This window comes from Mesoplodon densirostris, chromosome 1 (assembly GCF_025265405.1).
Source record: "Mesoplodon densirostris isolate mMesDen1 chromosome 1, mMesDen1 primary haplotype, whole genome shotgun sequence".
Taxonomy (NCBI): Eukaryota; Metazoa; Chordata; class Mammalia; order Artiodactyla; family Ziphiidae; genus Mesoplodon; species Mesoplodon densirostris.
In genome coordinates, this window is record NC_082661.1 from 194,085,308 (window position 1) to 194,103,371 (window position 18,064).

General features: G+C 38.9%; 1 protein-coding gene across 1 annotated transcript in view; it reads right to left on the reverse strand.

Annotated features, from left to right (window-relative positions):
- The window catches only part of ANTXR2 (ANTXR cell adhesion molecule 2), a 176,024-nt gene extending 158,248 nt beyond the window's left edge, over positions 1-17,776 (reverse strand). The window contains exons 1-4 of the mRNA XM_060113758.1: positions 16,916-17,776; positions 16,191-16,262; positions 13,834-13,905; positions 91-172 (exon numbers count right to left, since the gene is read on the reverse strand). Coding sequence (XP_059969741.1) covers positions 91-172; positions 13,834-13,905; positions 16,191-16,262; positions 16,916-17,067 — 378 coding nt within the window. The 5' untranslated portion in view covers positions 17,068-17,776. The remainder of the gene's footprint in view (positions 1-90; positions 173-13,833; positions 13,906-16,190; positions 16,263-16,915) is intronic.
- Between the last annotated feature and the right edge of the window lie 288 nt (positions 17,777-18,064).

Sequence of the window (18,064 nt, forward strand, 5' to 3'; positions counted from 1 at the left end):
GTCCTTGAGTTTTACTAGAGAGTTATAACTTATTTCATTACAGAGTAAGAAAACATTCTCTCCCATACTCATAAATGTAAAAGAACTTACTAGCTTTAGTCCTTCATGGATGTATGTCTCTCCTACGGGACTAACACGTTTTAAATTGTCCAAGCCTTCACTGATTTTGCCTCTGAAAATAATACAGTATAAAATTAAACAAAAGAAAAATGAAGAAAAATCATAATAAGCACTTCTCAAAAAGCATGGTAGTTTTGCAACTAAAGTTTCTTTAGTAAGAAGGAAAGGAAAGAACATGGGCTTTGAGGGCAGATAACTCCTCATACTTTTTGTCATTTTAATGAGTATTTAACAATGTCTGTATTTTAACCATAAAAAATAGAAGTACTAACAATGTGAAATGTCTTGAAAAAGCCAGGCATATTCTAGGCATTTTGAGATGAGAACAGATATCTTCTATCACATTTGTTTTACTAAATGCTAAGGAGTAAAACAATTTCCTGCATTCAAAAAAAAAAAAAACAAGAATGGAGTAGGTCAACTTAAGTGAAAAAGTATTTCTGCAGCACTCACCCCACCTCCCTACAAGTCAGAAATCTTCTGTGTTATCTGCAAATTCCTAAGGCACATTACTTAACCCTTACTTATGGAAATTAACATTTCCTATATTTGTCTCCCAAAGTCTCATGATCTAGTCACTTCTGTGGCTTCCTCTCACCCATCCAGACACCAGCTCATTCTCTTGAATACTGTAGGTACTTAATACATATTTGATGAGCAAATGAAAGAATAAATGATTAGATGGATGAATGGATAGATGATAATGGTTCTTGACAGAGACAATATACATTAAAAAGAGGAAAGATCATAGAATAATCTTTCTCATCATGACTAATTAGTTGTCTCAATGGAGTATGTCTAAACAAAGTATGACTACAATATTAACAGCTATTTTGTGTGTATAAGTAAAAGACCCATTTTTCAGGTTTTTAAAATATAGATTCCAGACACCCCTTTGAAAATAAATCACAAGAATCTTAATGTTTGCTGCCAAAAGAGAAATGAAAAAGACAACTGAAATCCAAGTTTATGCAAACAAATTTTGCATGGTAAAAATCACCTTCTCCATTCAGTTCAGATTCAGCTCATCATTACTTCTGAGAACCAGACAACACCAGCAGAAGACTCTAAGCTGAAAGAACTTGCCAAATGTGGGATTCAGAGTGTTTGGGAAGGTAGGTCTCTGCTAGCTCATTTCACTGGAGGAAGCAGAGCACCTCTTGCTTTTCTATGTATACCCATACCTGCCACCATAATATTCTAAGCTGCTCTGAATTGCATCATTACTTTTACAGCTGCAGAGTCATAAGAGGAAAAGTGTTCCTTGCCCATAGCCAATAACATCAACATACGTTGAGCCCTGTTCTGTCACTTTCCAGAGTAACTACATAATCTGTCAGCCTCTCCTCCATCAACAAGTGTCACCAAATGGGAAATGGAAACCGAAACAAGATAGGGTCTTTGAAGGATCCCAAGAAACTAAAAATAAGTTCTAAATTTCTCTATTGGTAAATGGTAAACTAAGGGGGAAAAAAGTTATGTAGCAGGTGAAAAACACAACTCATCCATCTATACTGTGACTTAAAGAAAACTCTAAGGGAAAGCAAGGGAGAAAATGATAAAAAATAAAAGAAGAAAGAAAATGGGTATGTTAAGGGGATCAGCTCCAATCCAACATCATCTTAGAAGATCAGCTTCACTGAGTCTGGCTTTAACATTATGTCTTCAGCTATGAGGAACAGCAATATCGAAAATACTTTGGTGTTTGTTGTGAAGCTGTTGTTAAGGGTGCTGCTGTCAAGACACACAAAGTCCCCTGTGAGGTCACACAGCAGAAATTTCTTTGCCATCCCTGAGTAATCACTATATACTTCCTCCTTTCTGCTAACTACAGCTATGTAAACTGTTTCTTGCCCTATCAGGAACCCCATGATAAATTTCTTACTCATTCAGAAAATTCTGCTAAGTTCATAGGGTTATCATATTGCTACATCCTCTTTTCTAAGATCCTAAATTTTCTTTTTATATGTTATTAATTTTCTGCAATGTTATTATATTCTGTGTAGCTTCAAATACTTTTTAGAAAGAGGCAGAATTTAAACAAATAGAATAGGATATGAAACTTCAGTTTTGCAGTTGTTGTTGTTGTTGTTTGTTGTTGCTGAGCATCAGGGGACTAATCAACTCTTTCTTCTTGACTTTATAACTATGTTGATTGAAAAGAGAGAATGAGGCAGGGGGTGGGAGGTGGAGACAAAAACACACTGACTCATTTTTTTAATCTATAAAATTAACACTTTCAGCTCTGTTAGTATCTCTCAAGTTTCTCTGCTGAGTAGGGAAAGGAATGGATAAAAGGGAAGAGGCAGGACAAGAAGACAAGAGAAGGGAAGGGAAGGAAACCACAACTGCCATGCACTGTGCCACATCAAGGGTTTTCTCCATCCATAGAACACTTGGGACTGCGGAAGGTGTGCATGATGTCATAACTAAAATAAAGGTGTATTTTATAAATAGTGGCATAATAAAATGGTTGGCAGAAAATTCTGACTTGCCCAACTAGCACAATAAGGCATAATTTTAAGTACCTTCTACTTGTGACTAAAGATATACATTTATAAATATATCTGTATATTTAACCTGAACTTTTCAATGAGCATCATCTTAACTTTCCAGATTTTAAAGCTCTTTCCAGGTTTCAGTCAATCAGTCTACACACATCTGCTGAGCACCTACCACATGTGAACACTGTGATCCTACACAGTGATATGAGAATGACTCATGCTTAGTCCACAGCCACCTTCACACCCATCTCTACAGATGTAGTGTAGTTCTCCCTCTAGCTGGACGCTGGGATCATCTGGAGGGCTTAAAAAAAAAAAATCTCTTCTAGACTCTAATGGAAGAAATTCTAATCTACTTGGTGTGTGCTGGGGTCAGGGTATTTTTTGGAAATTCCCCATAGTATTCTAATGCACAGCCAGAATTAGGAACCTCTGATCTAATCTAATTTTAAAACCTTTCCATTTTGTTGGAATGATCTTTTCCTTACCTATTTTTTCCAGTCAGTTCTTCAATCGAAGGAGTTTTGGGGTAACTAGGATAATCTTTTAAAGTGTAAAATACAGTTTCTAGAATGATATGGTTTATAGCCAGAGAGAACATGGATTATTTCCAAGCCCAATCTCATTTCCTCATCTATAAGATAAGGATGAAAATACCCACACCATGGGGTCATTGTGATGACTAAACAGCACATAATAAGTACTGAGTTAGCTGCAACTACTATGGTGGTTATTGTTGATATTCATCACTCCCCTGTTAGTAGGATTTTGTTCACTCAGTTTACTTTCTTCTTGATTCCAAGGTGAGCTCACTCAGTAAACTGAGGGTTGAAAATATTTGATATATATCCAGAAAGGAGGCGGGGAAAGGAAAAGAGAAAAGAGGAAAGAAAGTGTTATACTGAAGTTTTAATAAGGAGAAGGTCCTAGAAAGGAATTATATGGAAAGCTACAGAATGAGATGGGAAGACTCAGGGATTGGAGTAAATCAGAGATGAACTGAAACTTTGGTTCTGCAACAAGTAAACCGTGTAACAATCTGCACATATTTAACTTCCTGGAGTTCACTTTCCATATCCATACAATGTAGATAAGAATGGCTGCCCCAATGGAGTTTTCATTCACTCATTCCATAGAGATTTATTACATGCCTACTATCATGTTTAAAATATAATGTTATTTGGCAGCTTTGAGCATTAAGAAGGTAGTGGGCACCTGTACAGAAGGGCTGTTAGAGGAGATAGACAGGAGAAAGGAAGTGAATAGTGCCCAAAACAAACACTCTTCATTACAGTTTGTCCTCTGCACTGCTATCTTGCTCTTCTAGAAAACCTATAAATGGTGGCAGACTGGATTTGAGGTAACAGATGGCACGATGGATAAGACTCCAGGCTCTGGAGCCAGAAAGCTCCAGCCAATTATCTAACCTTTGCATCCTTCAGTTGTTTCATGTTAAGCAAAGGTAACACCAACACTAACTCCACAGGGCTACTGTGAAAATCAAAGGAGTTAATGCATATAAAGTGTCTGGTACAAAGTGAGTGTCACATAGATATTAGTTATTGTTCTTTTAACACATAACGTGTCAGGGACTGAGCAAGGTCATCTGCCAGCTCACCCTCAATTCTTTCATTATGCATCAAACCATGAACACAACCCACAGGTCAAGCATGGGGCCTTGGCCACCTTAATTCCCAGCTCTAACACTTACTAGCCTTAGTAACTTTGTGACTTTGGTAAGTTAAGTACCTTCTCTGGGCATGCATTTCTCCCATCTGAAAATGGGGATATTGATAGTACTTATGTAGTGGAGTTGTTATAGAAATTAAAGAGACTACTATATGTAAATAGTTAGTACACTGAATGGCGCCTAAGTGTTCAATAATCAATACCAACTGTTTATATCAATTCACGGTACCCCTGTCTCTTACTCATAGAAGGGAATGTAAGTAGGAATTATCAGCTTTGTTTGTCACAGTTGGGAGCCTCATTTGAGAACTTCCCTTCACTAGTCCCTCATAAAACACATAGAATTTTTAAATTTTATATTAAGTTATACAAACTCCAAATCATATGCATAAGTATTCAGTACTGCTCTTGAACAGCTGAGTACCAACAATCCTAAAATGTATTCCTTTTATAGCACAATTTTAAAATATTTTAGGAAAATTGTCATTTCTAATAAATAAAACTTTAATTCTCACATTTCTACATATTAATTCTTAAGACTTTGAGAGTTTGAATTTAATAATACTATTCAAAATCACAAAGGTAAAGGGAAATGTGGCCATCTATTCTAACCTAACTCAAGGAGGAAATAATGTTAATATTAAAATAATAAAAGAGAAAGTATTAATGTTATTAATAAACTGTTTTAATTTATATAAAAGAATAAGAGAAATGAGAGTGCAAGGCTAATAATAAATAATAAAAGTAAATATAACCTGTCAGTCAAAATTTGCTGACATGGGTTATGGGTTACACCAAAATCTAAAGACCAGTGCCAAAATTACCAATCTACTTTGTTATTTTGGTTACACACAAGGTTTTTTTTTTTTTTTTTTTTTTTTTTCTCCAAGCTGGCTTGCTTATTTCTGAAAGAGATTCATCTTTGGAATTTCATTATTACTTTCTTGATAAACTATGGTAGATAACCTCCAAATATGACCTCCATCAATTCCTTCCCACTCTATATGTGCCCACTCTCCCATCAAGAGATGGAATTTATCCCCACCCCTTTGAATCTGGCCCAGCCCTGTTACTGCTTGGCAATAGAACAAGGTAGAAATGATATTCTTAGACAGCTAAATTCAACCCTTAAGAGAACTAGAGACTTTGCTTCCTTCATCTTATAATACTTGCTCTTGGAATTCTCTTTCAGAACCCAGTTATCATGTGTGAGAAGTCCATGCCACATGCAGAGGTCACATGGAGGAGAACCAAGTTATCCCAGCTCTAGGTGTGCTTCAGAATCAACAACCACCCTCTGTGACTATAGCACACCAGATAACATCATATGGGGCAGAGAAACCTTCCATTTGAGCCATCAACTCACAGAATTGTGAGAGGTAACAAAATTGTTGTTTAAGTCACTAAGTTTTGGGGTGCTGTTCTATGATCACTGTGCCAACTCCAGGCCTAAGCCTTAATAAGGCATGGAAGTGTTTCCTTTTTTGTACCCTTGGTAGCTAGCTGCCATATAAAAACTTTAATTATCCTGAGACCACCACGCAGAGGAGGAAACCCAACCTAGCCATGTGCAGAAGCCACATGGAGGAGAATGAAGACTCCAGTCCACAGTCCTAGCTGAGCTCCTAGACAACAGCCAGCACGAGCACCAACTTGCTAGCCACCTGGGTGAGGTCATTTCAACTCTTCTAGCCATTCCAGCTTCCCAGCTGACAACACATGAAGCATGAGAACTGCCCATTCAATGCACAATATCATGAGGAACAATAAATTGTATTTATACCACTAATTTTAGGGTAGTTTATTATGCAGTAATAGATAGCCAAAATAGAAATTGTGACTAAGGTAAAAGATAAATGACCTTGAGAAGATTGACAGTAAAGACTGGAAGAGCAGTAAGCAAATTGTTATTGGAGGCTCAGTTTCATGTTCATGTCTGTTGCATTCCATTGGTTAAATTTAGTAAGCCATAGGCCCAACCCAGATTTTTAAAATTATATATTTAAATTAAAAATACTTACATACACATATATTATATATATTATACATATTACATATATAATCATGTATACACATGTATGCATATATGTTGTATGTATTCTGTGTTTCATTGGAGGTCACAGAAGAGCAATCTATCACAAAAGCTAAAAGCTTCATGCATCTACACTATCAAATGTCAATTTAGATAACTGCATAAGCATAAATGCTATAGGTATTTATATCATAGGTCAATTAGCTATAGGTGTTTATATCATAGGTCAATTCTGTTCTTTATCCTCAAGAGAATATTAGCCAGAGATATTAGTCCTTGAAATGAAAAAAACTGCAAACAAAATGTAGGAATACACAAGAATTTTATAATTAGTCAGTTACATAACATAATCAAATGTTTCTCTTGGAAGGTAAAAGTTAGTAGATTGAGTAAAATATGAAACAAAACAATGTTCTCAAGATGTTATTCATGTCTATACAAATGACTTAGAATCCACTTAGCACTGTATTTTACCTGAGCTATTATGTACAAAGCATTTAGCAAAATGTCTGATACATAGTAGGTGCTCAATGAACTTTACTACTTTCGTCTCCTTCCATTAATAAACCACAATATTAATTAGTCTGACAAAATTAGAAAAATTACATGTGGGGAAATTTATTCATTCATTCAAATACTATACCCATCCTAGCTATCTATTTAATTGAGTCATTATATACTGCTATACAACCTACTGTATGAAGGACAAATTGCCAAAAAAAAAAAAAAAAAATTCCCTACTAGCTCCTCAACTTAAAATTTTTTAAAGGTTTCAAAAGAGTAAAAGATGATTTTTCCCGACACAAACATTTCTAATACATCCCAAGTTACATCTTAGTAACTTGTACTTTATATAAAACCTAGCTTATTCTTTATTTAACATGTCACTCTAAAGCCAATATATGCCAAGGTCTCTGTGGTCCAGATTCCAGACCAATGAATCCAAGGTAAAGTCCTAGATTAAAAAATACCTGCTTTAAAAATGCCCCACACAATCTGGGTTCGTGAAAATTTTTTCTCCAATTTAGTCTACACTTACCAAAGTGTGGTACACAGATCACACCTAAAGTTCACATCTTCTGTATCTTGAATGTTTATACTCCATTTCCCCATTCAATGCTTACTGGGCCATGAGAAACCAACTTCTGCAGTTTACCACCTCAGTGTGCCAGGTCTGTCTTCCAGACACAAGCAACAATGTATTTAATTTTCTAGAACACACTCATTAAGCAGATATGGGACTTCACTGAAAGTAACTATTCACATATGCTCGACCAGAATCCGAGTTGCTGCCATGCCCGGACCTCTCAGGATTACCAAACGTGTGGCCAAAACTGACTTTTCTAAACAGGAATAATTACTTCCCTGATAGAATCAAAACAAAAACAATAGAGTCACTTCCTCTCACCGAGTCACTGGTTTGTAAGAGAACAGAATACATTTAGAGGATGAATACGTCTTTGAATTCTGACAATTCTGACTAACTGTGAAAACTGGAGAAGGGGGAACAGAGAGAGTCTGAGGCAGTTCAGTGGTTAGGTGGTCCCGCTCAGGAGCCACACCCAGGTGTGAATTCTGGTTCTGAATCCTTAGCTGTGTCACTTTAAGCAAAGTCACTTGACTTCTCCAAACTTCTGCTAGAATCCTGGCACATGATGGTGATGGTGTGGTACAATGATAACCTCCAAATCCCATTTCAACCTCAGTCTCCTTCCCAACCAGTCATCAATTAGGCCTTCTCATGCATTATATGCATTTAATCACCCCAACATTTCTATATGGTAGGAATGATTAGCTCCTTTTAGCAGACAAGCGAATTGGGCAGCAAGAGGTGAAATAACTTGTCCAAAGTCACACAGCTAATATACAGCTCCTATGTCTTTCTGACCCAAAGTCCAATCCTGGTGTTTTCATTTTAACAAGGAGCCTTCAGGATCCTCCAAGTTAACAGCTGAATGTGCTCTATTCCTAATGCTTACTCTTTCCAACCCTTGAGTTCCATTTTGATTCCACGATAGCTGTCTCTGGCTACAGAAGTCAATAACATTTATTTTTAATTTAAGTATTTGTTTAATTTTTTACAAATAGTATTACATTGTCATTGAAATAAAATTGACTAACCTAGATGTATGGAAATTAAAAACATGAAGGCTCTCCCCACCCTGAATCTCACTGCTAAGACAATATTGTTGTTAGCAACTTGTTGCTCAACTTCCAGACTTTTTTCCATGTATTCATTATTATACACACACACACACCATAAAAACAGGTAAATTTTTGGTTTGTTTTGATTTATCATCTTTAACAGAGTATTCTGCAACTTGCTTTTCTCAATTAGTATATCTTAGATATATTTTCATGGTGATATATATGGATTTTCCAATTCTTTGAATAACTGTATAGTATCCCATTCTATGTCTAAATTTATTATAGTATCATCAATTGACGAGCATTTAGATTTACTACAATTTTCACTATAATGAACAATGCTGCAGTATTTAATTTTGTGCATACCTATCTTTGCACACTGGTGTTAGTATTTCAGTAGGGTATAGTCCTAAAAAGTAGAATTGCTGATAGCAGACTTCTAAACTTTTACAGATACTGACAAATTTCACTGCAAAATGAATGAACCAATTTATAAATTACCAACTCTTATAAAAGACTATTTTATCACAAGTAAATTTTTAATTCAGATTTAAAGGAATTAGAAGAAATCCTTTCAAATAATAGAAATGTGTATATTATTTACATTTTCATATAAATTTAATCAAATGACTTCTCTTTAATTTCCCACAAGTTTGCCTAAGGAATATTTTTTCCTAAGTAATTGATTATTATTCTCAGGTCAAACAATTTTATGACTTTTTCAATTTGGGGACAAAAAGAAAGTTGAAAATGTTTGTAACTGATCTATAACGATAAAAATGAGAAAATTAGCAAATATAAGTCATCATTTATCACCTCTCAAGGAGAGAAAATATATGATAGCAGTTAATAACTCAGATTCTAGAGTCAGACCAACTCAATCATTCATTCAACAAATATTTACAAGCATCTAGTATGGGCCAAGCCCTGTTCTAGGTGTTAGATATATGGGTGAAGGTAAACAAGGCAAAGAGGACCCCTCTGCTCTCATGCAGTTTACATTAGGGTTATGGAGATAAAATAAATTGATTAATTAACAGAACAATTTCAAAAAGTGATAACTAAATAGAGTATTGTGAGACGTTACCAGGGAGGTGAGGCAGGATTTCTTTACACCTGATGGTGAGGCAAGGCTTCTCAAAGGAGGTGATGCATGGGATGAGGCCTCAATAACAAGCATGAGCTGGTCAGGGGAAGATGTGGGGCAGACAAAGAGCAAAAGTGCTAGTGCAGAGAGAAGGTTGGTCCGTTCAGGGAATGGAAAAATGGCCAGTATACAAAACTATGGCATACAATGTTGTAGGAAAGGTTTGGGTGAGCAAGCAGGTAGGGCTTTTAGGCCATTGTGAAATGTGTGCTTTCTATTCTAAGCCATTAGATTGTCTTAAGCACAAGAGGGGCATGATCTATTTTACACTTTAAGAGACGATTCTGGCTAATATACTCCCCACCACTGATTAATTGTGTGTTTTGGACAAGTTACATTATCTTTCTCAGCTTCAGTTTCCTCACTTATAAAGTTGAGATAACAGTATCTGTTAAATGGAGTTGATATAAGGGTTAAGTGAAATAATGAATGGAAAGCATTTTGCACAATATCTAGCACATAATAATTGTTCACTAAATGTTTTCGATTAACTCACTTTTACATCATTAAGATTATATTAAGCAGAACTAAGCATAATTCACTACCCCCAATTTTGCAAAACAATAGCTAAGAATATCCTTTAAAATTAGTCCTGATTCAAATTCTCTAATATTGAGAGGTTGGATATTTCCATATTGAACCAACAGTCAGCACTTTCCTCTTACCTGATCCTATAATACAGCCCTGAGCTATATGTGTTTGTGTATGTGTTTGTGTACACAAACAGCCCCCTACTGTCACATAGATTATTCATCCTTGTGTTACCTCCAGAGTCCACAATGCTCAATACATCATATACAGATAGGGCAGGCAAAGCAGGTAGGTAGGTAGGTAGATGGATGGACTAACAGATATATGGAAGATAAAAATCATGGGAGCAAAAGAAAAGAAGAGAGTGTTTCAAATTGAATTATTCAAAATAATAATATTTTTAAATCATGAGTATATAAAATGCATAACTGATCATTTCTTGTCATGTTTATTATTCTATTCATGCATTTACATAGTACCGAATTCATGCTGAAACACTAACAGAAGACACAGCCCTACTGTAAGGACTTACTGCCTTCCCATCTTGCTTCATCTCTACTGAAAATATTTAGCAACACTCTGGGAAACATGAAAGAGGTACTTCTCATATTTACCAAGGTACTGAATTATAAGTAATAGAACCAAATTTGTGAAACCTGCTATATTTGACCTTTGCATTTTCCATGCACTCAGATCTCTTATTGTGACATCAAGAAAGTTTATACATAGAATTCCCCTTTCTAGGCTCTTGAAACAAGGATCCCCAACAGTTGTGGAAACATCTGTTCAGTGATCTTGCATCTAAATATGTGAATGATTTCTACACACTTAAAATTGTATAATGGACAAAAAGTGACATTATGTCCAAATATAGAGGACCACAGAAATTTGAAAAGTCATTGATTTAATTAAATAAAATTAGTAAAATAACAACTAGGTTTAGAAAATAATCCTTTAAGGAAGACTGTTCTGTGATATACAAAACACTATTCTATGCATTGTCTTATTTTTGATCCTCACAAATCTCTTAAGAAAACATGGTAGATTATGTCTGCAGTTTATAAACATAAAAACTGACACACTGAGTAGATGATTTACCCCAAGTCTCTAATCAGTAAGTAGCAAAACTGGAACTCTAACCCAGGCTTTCTCAGTGTACATTCTGCCACCCCAAAGTAATGCAACGTGCCGAATCATGCAATTTGTTAAAGCTGAACTTATTTCTATTTAAAAAGAACCAGAGGAGCCAACTATATTGGAAAAAAATAAATAAAGTGCAAGTAGCATTATTAAAATTCCTCCTGGAATTTTATTATAAATCCTTTCAAGCAGGATAATAATCCCTTTATATAAGCATAATTCCTCCTGATCATTAAAATACTACATACTCCCTAGCTGCAGATAACAATAATAGCAACAAAAAAGCTCTCATCTCTTGAATACATGTATGCCAGACTCTGTCCTACATTCTCCACATTCATTGACTTCAATTCTTACAGCAAACTTATGAAGTAGGTATTATTATTATTATCACCACCATCATCATCATCACTATATAGATGGAAAAAACTGAGGCATAAAGAGGTTAAGTAACTTGTCCATGACCATTTGGCAAGTAAATGGGTTCAGCAACATTTAGGTGCAACATTACGCTGCCTTTTGAAATAGAAGCTTCTTTATCCCATTCTAACCTCTTCCCTATCAGATTCAACCAATGATAAGGGAAGAATCTCTAGTTGAGATGAACACGATTTAAACCCTGTCCATGCATGTTTATGCAATACCAATCTTGCCGACCTGTGACTATACTTTATCAAAGTGCTGAAGGATTCACATGTAAAGTACCTAACAGAGAACCTGGCACAATGTATGCAGTTGACAATTACTGGGAGTCTACTATGTGTCTGGCATTATTCTAAATCCTTTTCTCTATACATACTCCATGAATGTTAACTTGGTTCTTTTTTTGTCCTAATGGATAGGCTGAATCAAGAGTTGTTTCTTTGGAAATTAAGCTGGGCAATAGAGAAAACTTCTTTTCATGAAGGCAAGGACTGTTATATCAATGGGTATAAACAGCTGTTGTATATGGGTTGTTAGGGACTACTGTTGCTCTGGCCCTTGATGAGACCCAGATGCACATAAAAAAGTATGAGAGGAAATATCAATGAGGACTGAGATCATAAGCTGGACTCCCCACCTACAAGAGAGATTTCCTCTCCAGGAAAAGTAAAACTTAAAGCACAAAGAAATTAGAAGTTTGACTGATTTTCCAAATCAATTATGTGAATTTTAAATGTTATCACTCTGAGTTCCTTTAAATAGTATGCTTTCTTGACTTTTTTTTTTTTTTTGCGCTATGCGGGCCTCTCACTGTTGTGGCCTCTCCCGTTGCGGAGCACAGGCTCCGGACGCACAGGCTCAGCGGCTATGGCTCGCGGGCCCAGCCGCTCCGCGGCATGTGGGATCTTCCCAGACCGGGGCACGAACCCGTGTCCCCTGCATCGGCAGGCAGACTCTCAACCACTGCGCCACCAGGGAAGCCCTCTTGACATTTTTAAAGGAAAAAAAAAAATACTACTTTAAAGACAAAACTTTTCAGAAATCCACATATTATGTAAAAAAAGACACAACAGCCTCCCTTGCTAAAACTACAGTTTGGAGAAATTTGATTTCAAAATAACACTAACTCATTCATTTATTCAACAAGAATTGAGCAAGAACTATCTTGCATACTTTGTGTTAAATGAAGTAGACATAAAAATGAAGTAGAGGGCTTCCCTGGTGGCACAGTTGTTGAGAGTCTGCCTGCCGATGCAGGGGACGCGGGTTCGTGCCCCGGTCCGGGAGGATCCCACGTGCCGCGGAGCGGCTGGGCCCGTGAGCCATGGCCGCTGGGCCTGCGCGTCCGGAGCCTGTGCTCCGCAACAGGAGAGGCCACAACAGTGAGAGGCCCGCGTACTGCAAAAAAAAAAAAAAAAAAAAAAAAAAAAAATGAAGTAGAAAATCTCCCTTCCCACTATGGAAAGAACCATTCTTTAAAATATGTCAGTGACTACTTCTAACTTGCCACAGTGATGGGTTCAAATGACACAGAAATGGTCATATAAAATACTACGATATTGGTTTGGGAAAAAAAAAAACATACACACACACACACACACACACACACACACACACGAAAATGAAAGCAAGTTCCTTTATAAAGGTAAACATATTCAGCATCAGTGGACCTCAGAGTAAGACTGGAGATTCAGGATGTCTGCTCAATCTAGTAGATTATCCAAATGGATCCATATCTTTCTCCTCCCTAAAATTCTTCCAATTCCTGGTTGATTAATATATTACATCTAAACATGAAAGATGTAGAACTACTTACAGTAACAGAGACGGGAAAAGTGGGAGGTAGTAAATACACAACTAAGGCAGAGATATGGGTTTCATTGTACATTCCATAGCCAATATGAATGATATTGATTTTCAGATTACCTGCTCTTTTATATTATTCATACCTCCTTTTTCCTCTATTACTGAAGAGGACGAAATTGTCTGTGCACTTGCTTGATTCCACTGAGAGGCCTGAATCACCACTTGGAAATATCAATCATTCCTTTAAGATTAGTCTCTACTAAAAGCCTGCAGTGAAACGATAATGCACTAACCTGTCTCCAGTTAATGGCAAAATAATGGTTGCTTGAGAAGAAAACACAATGAAAGATAATCTCATTTGAGGGCTGCAAAATAAGAAAAGAGGCAGTTAAAACATTTTTAAAAGAAATATTGATATAATACAGATGTATAGCTAGGGAGTCTCATTTAAAATCAGTCTCACTGAATGGCCCAGGCTTCTTTTAAATGGAACTCCCTAAGTAGATACACTTAACTCTGCTCAAGTGTATATGCATATGTCATTTACTGCATATGTCATTTTGGATTTAGTCAGTGCTTCTCAGCACTCAAGCACTCCTCCCTGACCCATAGGACTGTTTAGGTAGAGGCTAACTAGCAAGATGAATTCTAGGCCAATGGAAAATTTTTGTAGAAAGTGCTTCTTCCTTTGATGCTCTATCTCATCTCCTTCTAGGAGGCCAATCCCTTCAGAGTGATTATCATTAGCAATTTTAGGGTTGGAGGGCAGTCCATTTGATTTAATTACCACAGATATGAAAGGAGTTCATACAGAAGTTATCCTGAAGTAAGATTACTTAAAGTGTGTCATGGACAATGTGAAAGAGAAGAACAAATCACATTTTGATTAGACATTTTCAATTTTCCAAGTCTCAAATATCACACTCCAGTTGGCAACAACTGCCCTGGTTAGCTACACCTTTTAAGCTTTAAGCCTTGATCTCACAGAATGGTTCTAGTTTCGAAGACACTCTATGCAAATCTTACTAAGATCTGAAACTGAAGATGTGAAAGTAAGACCTACAAACTGAAGAGCAGAATGGGGGCTTCCCTGGTGGCGCAGTGGTTGAGAGTCCGCCTGCCGATGCAGGGGACACGGGTTCATGCCCTGGTCCGGGAAGATCCCACATGCCGCGGAGTAACTAGGCCCGTGAGCCATGGCTGCTGAGCCTGCGCGTCCGGAGCCTGAGCTCCACAATGGGAGAGGCCACAACAGTGAGAGGCCCACATACCGCAAAAAAAAAAAAAAAAAAAAAAAAAAGAGCAGAATGATGTCAAAGGGTTATACATATTTGAAAAGTCATTCTCTTCAGCAGTCACCCTTTATTTACTTTCTACAATGCACTGTTGGTTAGTAACTGAGCAACTAAACTTGAGCCAGAGAACTGTGTATTACAGAATTCCAATTTGTAAACCAGACCAAATAAGAGCCCCACTTCTTGGAAATATACTGAAATGACCCACTGCTTTTGATCAAAATCTATGGGACTCTGCACACTCTTGGATTAAATCAGAAAATTTATAAACAACTCTTTCTTCTGCCTTTGACATTTAAGGATATAGGGCCTTGTTTATTTTTCTCTCCTAGACAAGTTTACCTCAGACCTTGTCCAGAAATGAGTGTTATACTTGGCTTCTTAAGCAGGAGACTGATGATTAAACATGGACAAGCATACATTTTTATAGGGATAAACTTACTGCTGCCAGTAACTAAAAGCAAGGATTGCCTAGGCCTCTACAGATTGTTTGAAGTTACTTGCAACATGACTTTCAAAATGTTTTGATCATCCAAGCCTGTTTTACAGAAAACATTTGGGCTAACAAGACTGAAAGAAGCAATATTTAATGATACAGCTCCTTTTCATGTCCTTTCCATTATCTTGATAAACTTGCATTTGCTCATTGCACTTTTTCTTCTAAAAAAAATAAAAGGAGAAAAAAAAAGCCTCAAAAGACTAGTGTCCTAAGGTTATTTTTAAATAGGGATGCCACTAATTCCTGGTTACCTCTAAATAAGAGAGTAAGCTGGATTTCATAGCAGTTATGCTTTTTATAGGAGAGAAACCAATCTTTCCTAGTAAGGATTATTGCATATATAGAACAGTTAAATTTTAAACCAGCCACACGCCCACATATTGCGTAAACACACATCGTTTCTTTAAACACACTCAAGTGCCTTTCCTGGTAGTGGGTTATTAACACGTGTTCATTTGAAGTTTACCAACACTTATTATTTTCTTAATGAGGACCTCAACAATGCTAAGAATTGTATGGAAAGGAAAAAATATTATGGATACTATTAGCATAAAATTTTTAATGTGGTAAATTATGAGAAAGCATAACTGAAATTCAGAACAGATGAAAATTCAGAAAGGAAAAGACATTTGTAATTGTATCTGAAGATACTTCCCCAGACACTGAGCCAAGTTTCTGGGATCCAGATGAAAAAAGCCCTCAACAACTAAAGGGCTGTCCTAATAACAGCATGTGTGTGATAAGACCCTGAGGCACTTAAAAATCAACATTTCAGTAAAGGCTTTCCCTGCAAATCGTTTCCAACTTCCCTCCACATTAAACTCCCCTGCTTAGAAATGGAAAGTGGGAGAAATACCTCACAAATCTCTCTGTAAGTTGCTGGACAAAATTGTAAATTTCAATCCAGTTATTTGCCACACTCCCAGACCTGAAAAAGGAAATTGAACTGATCATAAAAGCAACACATCTACTGGGGCCTAATCTGACCTCTTCTTCAAGCTAAATCACAGCATCAGCATCTGAAACTTAGGTGCTACGAGAATATAGGAAGCCAACCCATCTTCAGGTACCGCCTGCCTGCTAATTGTTTAGAGTAGGATCCCAGCTCTTCAAAATAAACACAGCCTTCCTTAGAAGGAAACGCAAACCACAGTGGGTATGTTAACCTTAGACTTTGCCTAGCTACAATGAAAGCGCTGTGATCAGGATAAACCCAGGCAAACTTTAGCCAGCGTGAGGCGCTGAGGACAGAGGGGCCGAGAAAGAGTCTTGTCTGGGTCACAGGGTCGCAGAAGGCTATCCCAAGTGGCCGCACTCCCATTTCCCAAGAAACTCCACAACTGGCCAGCAGTGACTACCCATCTCCCAGCGAGCCTAGCAGCTCCGGGATCCTCCTATCACCCCGCAGCCCGCACGGATCCGAAAGCGCTAGCTTTTCGGACAGAGATAGCAACAGGGCACCCATCACTGGGTTACCCACACCCCTCCCCAGGTCGCACATACATCTCAGCCTCCCCAGCCACAGCTCACTACCCAGTGCCACTCTCACCAGAAGACCCTGCATCTCCCTCCCGCACTCACTTGTCCAGGACGAAGTAGAGATCAAAGGCTCCACGGCAGGAGGGCTGCTCCTGGGCGCTCACCAGCCCCCCAGGACAGCTGAGAGCTAGCAGCCACAGCCCGGGGACCAGCCAGCTCCGGGGACTGCGCGCCGGGGAGAGCCCCGCCACCATCCTGCGGCCAGGGGTCTGCGACTCCCTCCTGCTCGCAGCCCCGTCTGCTCGACTCGATGGCGACGCTAGGGTGGTAGGAGTTACCAGGGACGCACCCTAGGGTGGGGGATTGCGAGCAGCTAGGGCGCCGGCGCCTGGGTCAGCAGGACCTACTAACTGACAGAGGGAGGGAGACCGGGAAGGAGGGAGGTCCTAGGAGGACAAAGGGAGACTCCGCAACCGCCGCAGCTGCCGCCGGAACTCTTGACGAATCCCAGTGGAAGAGCGATCCAGTCCTCCCCCTCCCGATTCCGGAGAGTTCCTGCAGACAATAAGGGCCCTCGGCGACAGCTTGCAAGAGAAGTTCCTCCCCGGCCGTTGGTCGAGCCTCTAGCGCCAGCCTGGAACCCGGACCGAGAGTTCCAGTCCGCCGGGAGGGCTCGATTCCGGCTGCTGCAGCGCGAAGCGGGACAGGCACCCCCGGGACGCGGCCGCCGCCGCGCAAACTTGGAGTGGAGACCCCTCTCTTCTGGTTCCCTTCCTCCGGCGGCCCAACTCCGCTCTGCACTCCAAACTTTCTTCCTCTTACTCCACTCCGGCACAGCGCAGCCAGGCGGTCCCCTTTAGGGGAGGAGGCTGAACTGGCCCCGGGACTGGTGGCTCCGGAGAAGCCACTCACACACAGCAGGCCAAAAGCGCGATCTGGCCGGGTTCCGGCAGTGTCAGTGTGCGCCCGAGGGCGGGGCCTGATCCGAAGGCCGCCGAGCCACACACACGCACGCTTGTGGGCTGGTGCCGAGCTGAAGATGACTAACGCTTGTCAGTTTTTGGAAAGGGGATAAGTAGTTTAGAAAAACAGATGTCCTCTAGAAACTAAACATCTCCGTGTATCCTGCAGCCTCGGCCTATTTCAGCAGCTGTGCAGAGCAGCCCTCGCCGTGGTTTGGGAAACTGAAGTCCAGCCATCCCAAGAGAGGCGATGACCCCCGCACTCTGCCCCACCCCCATGACCACAAGC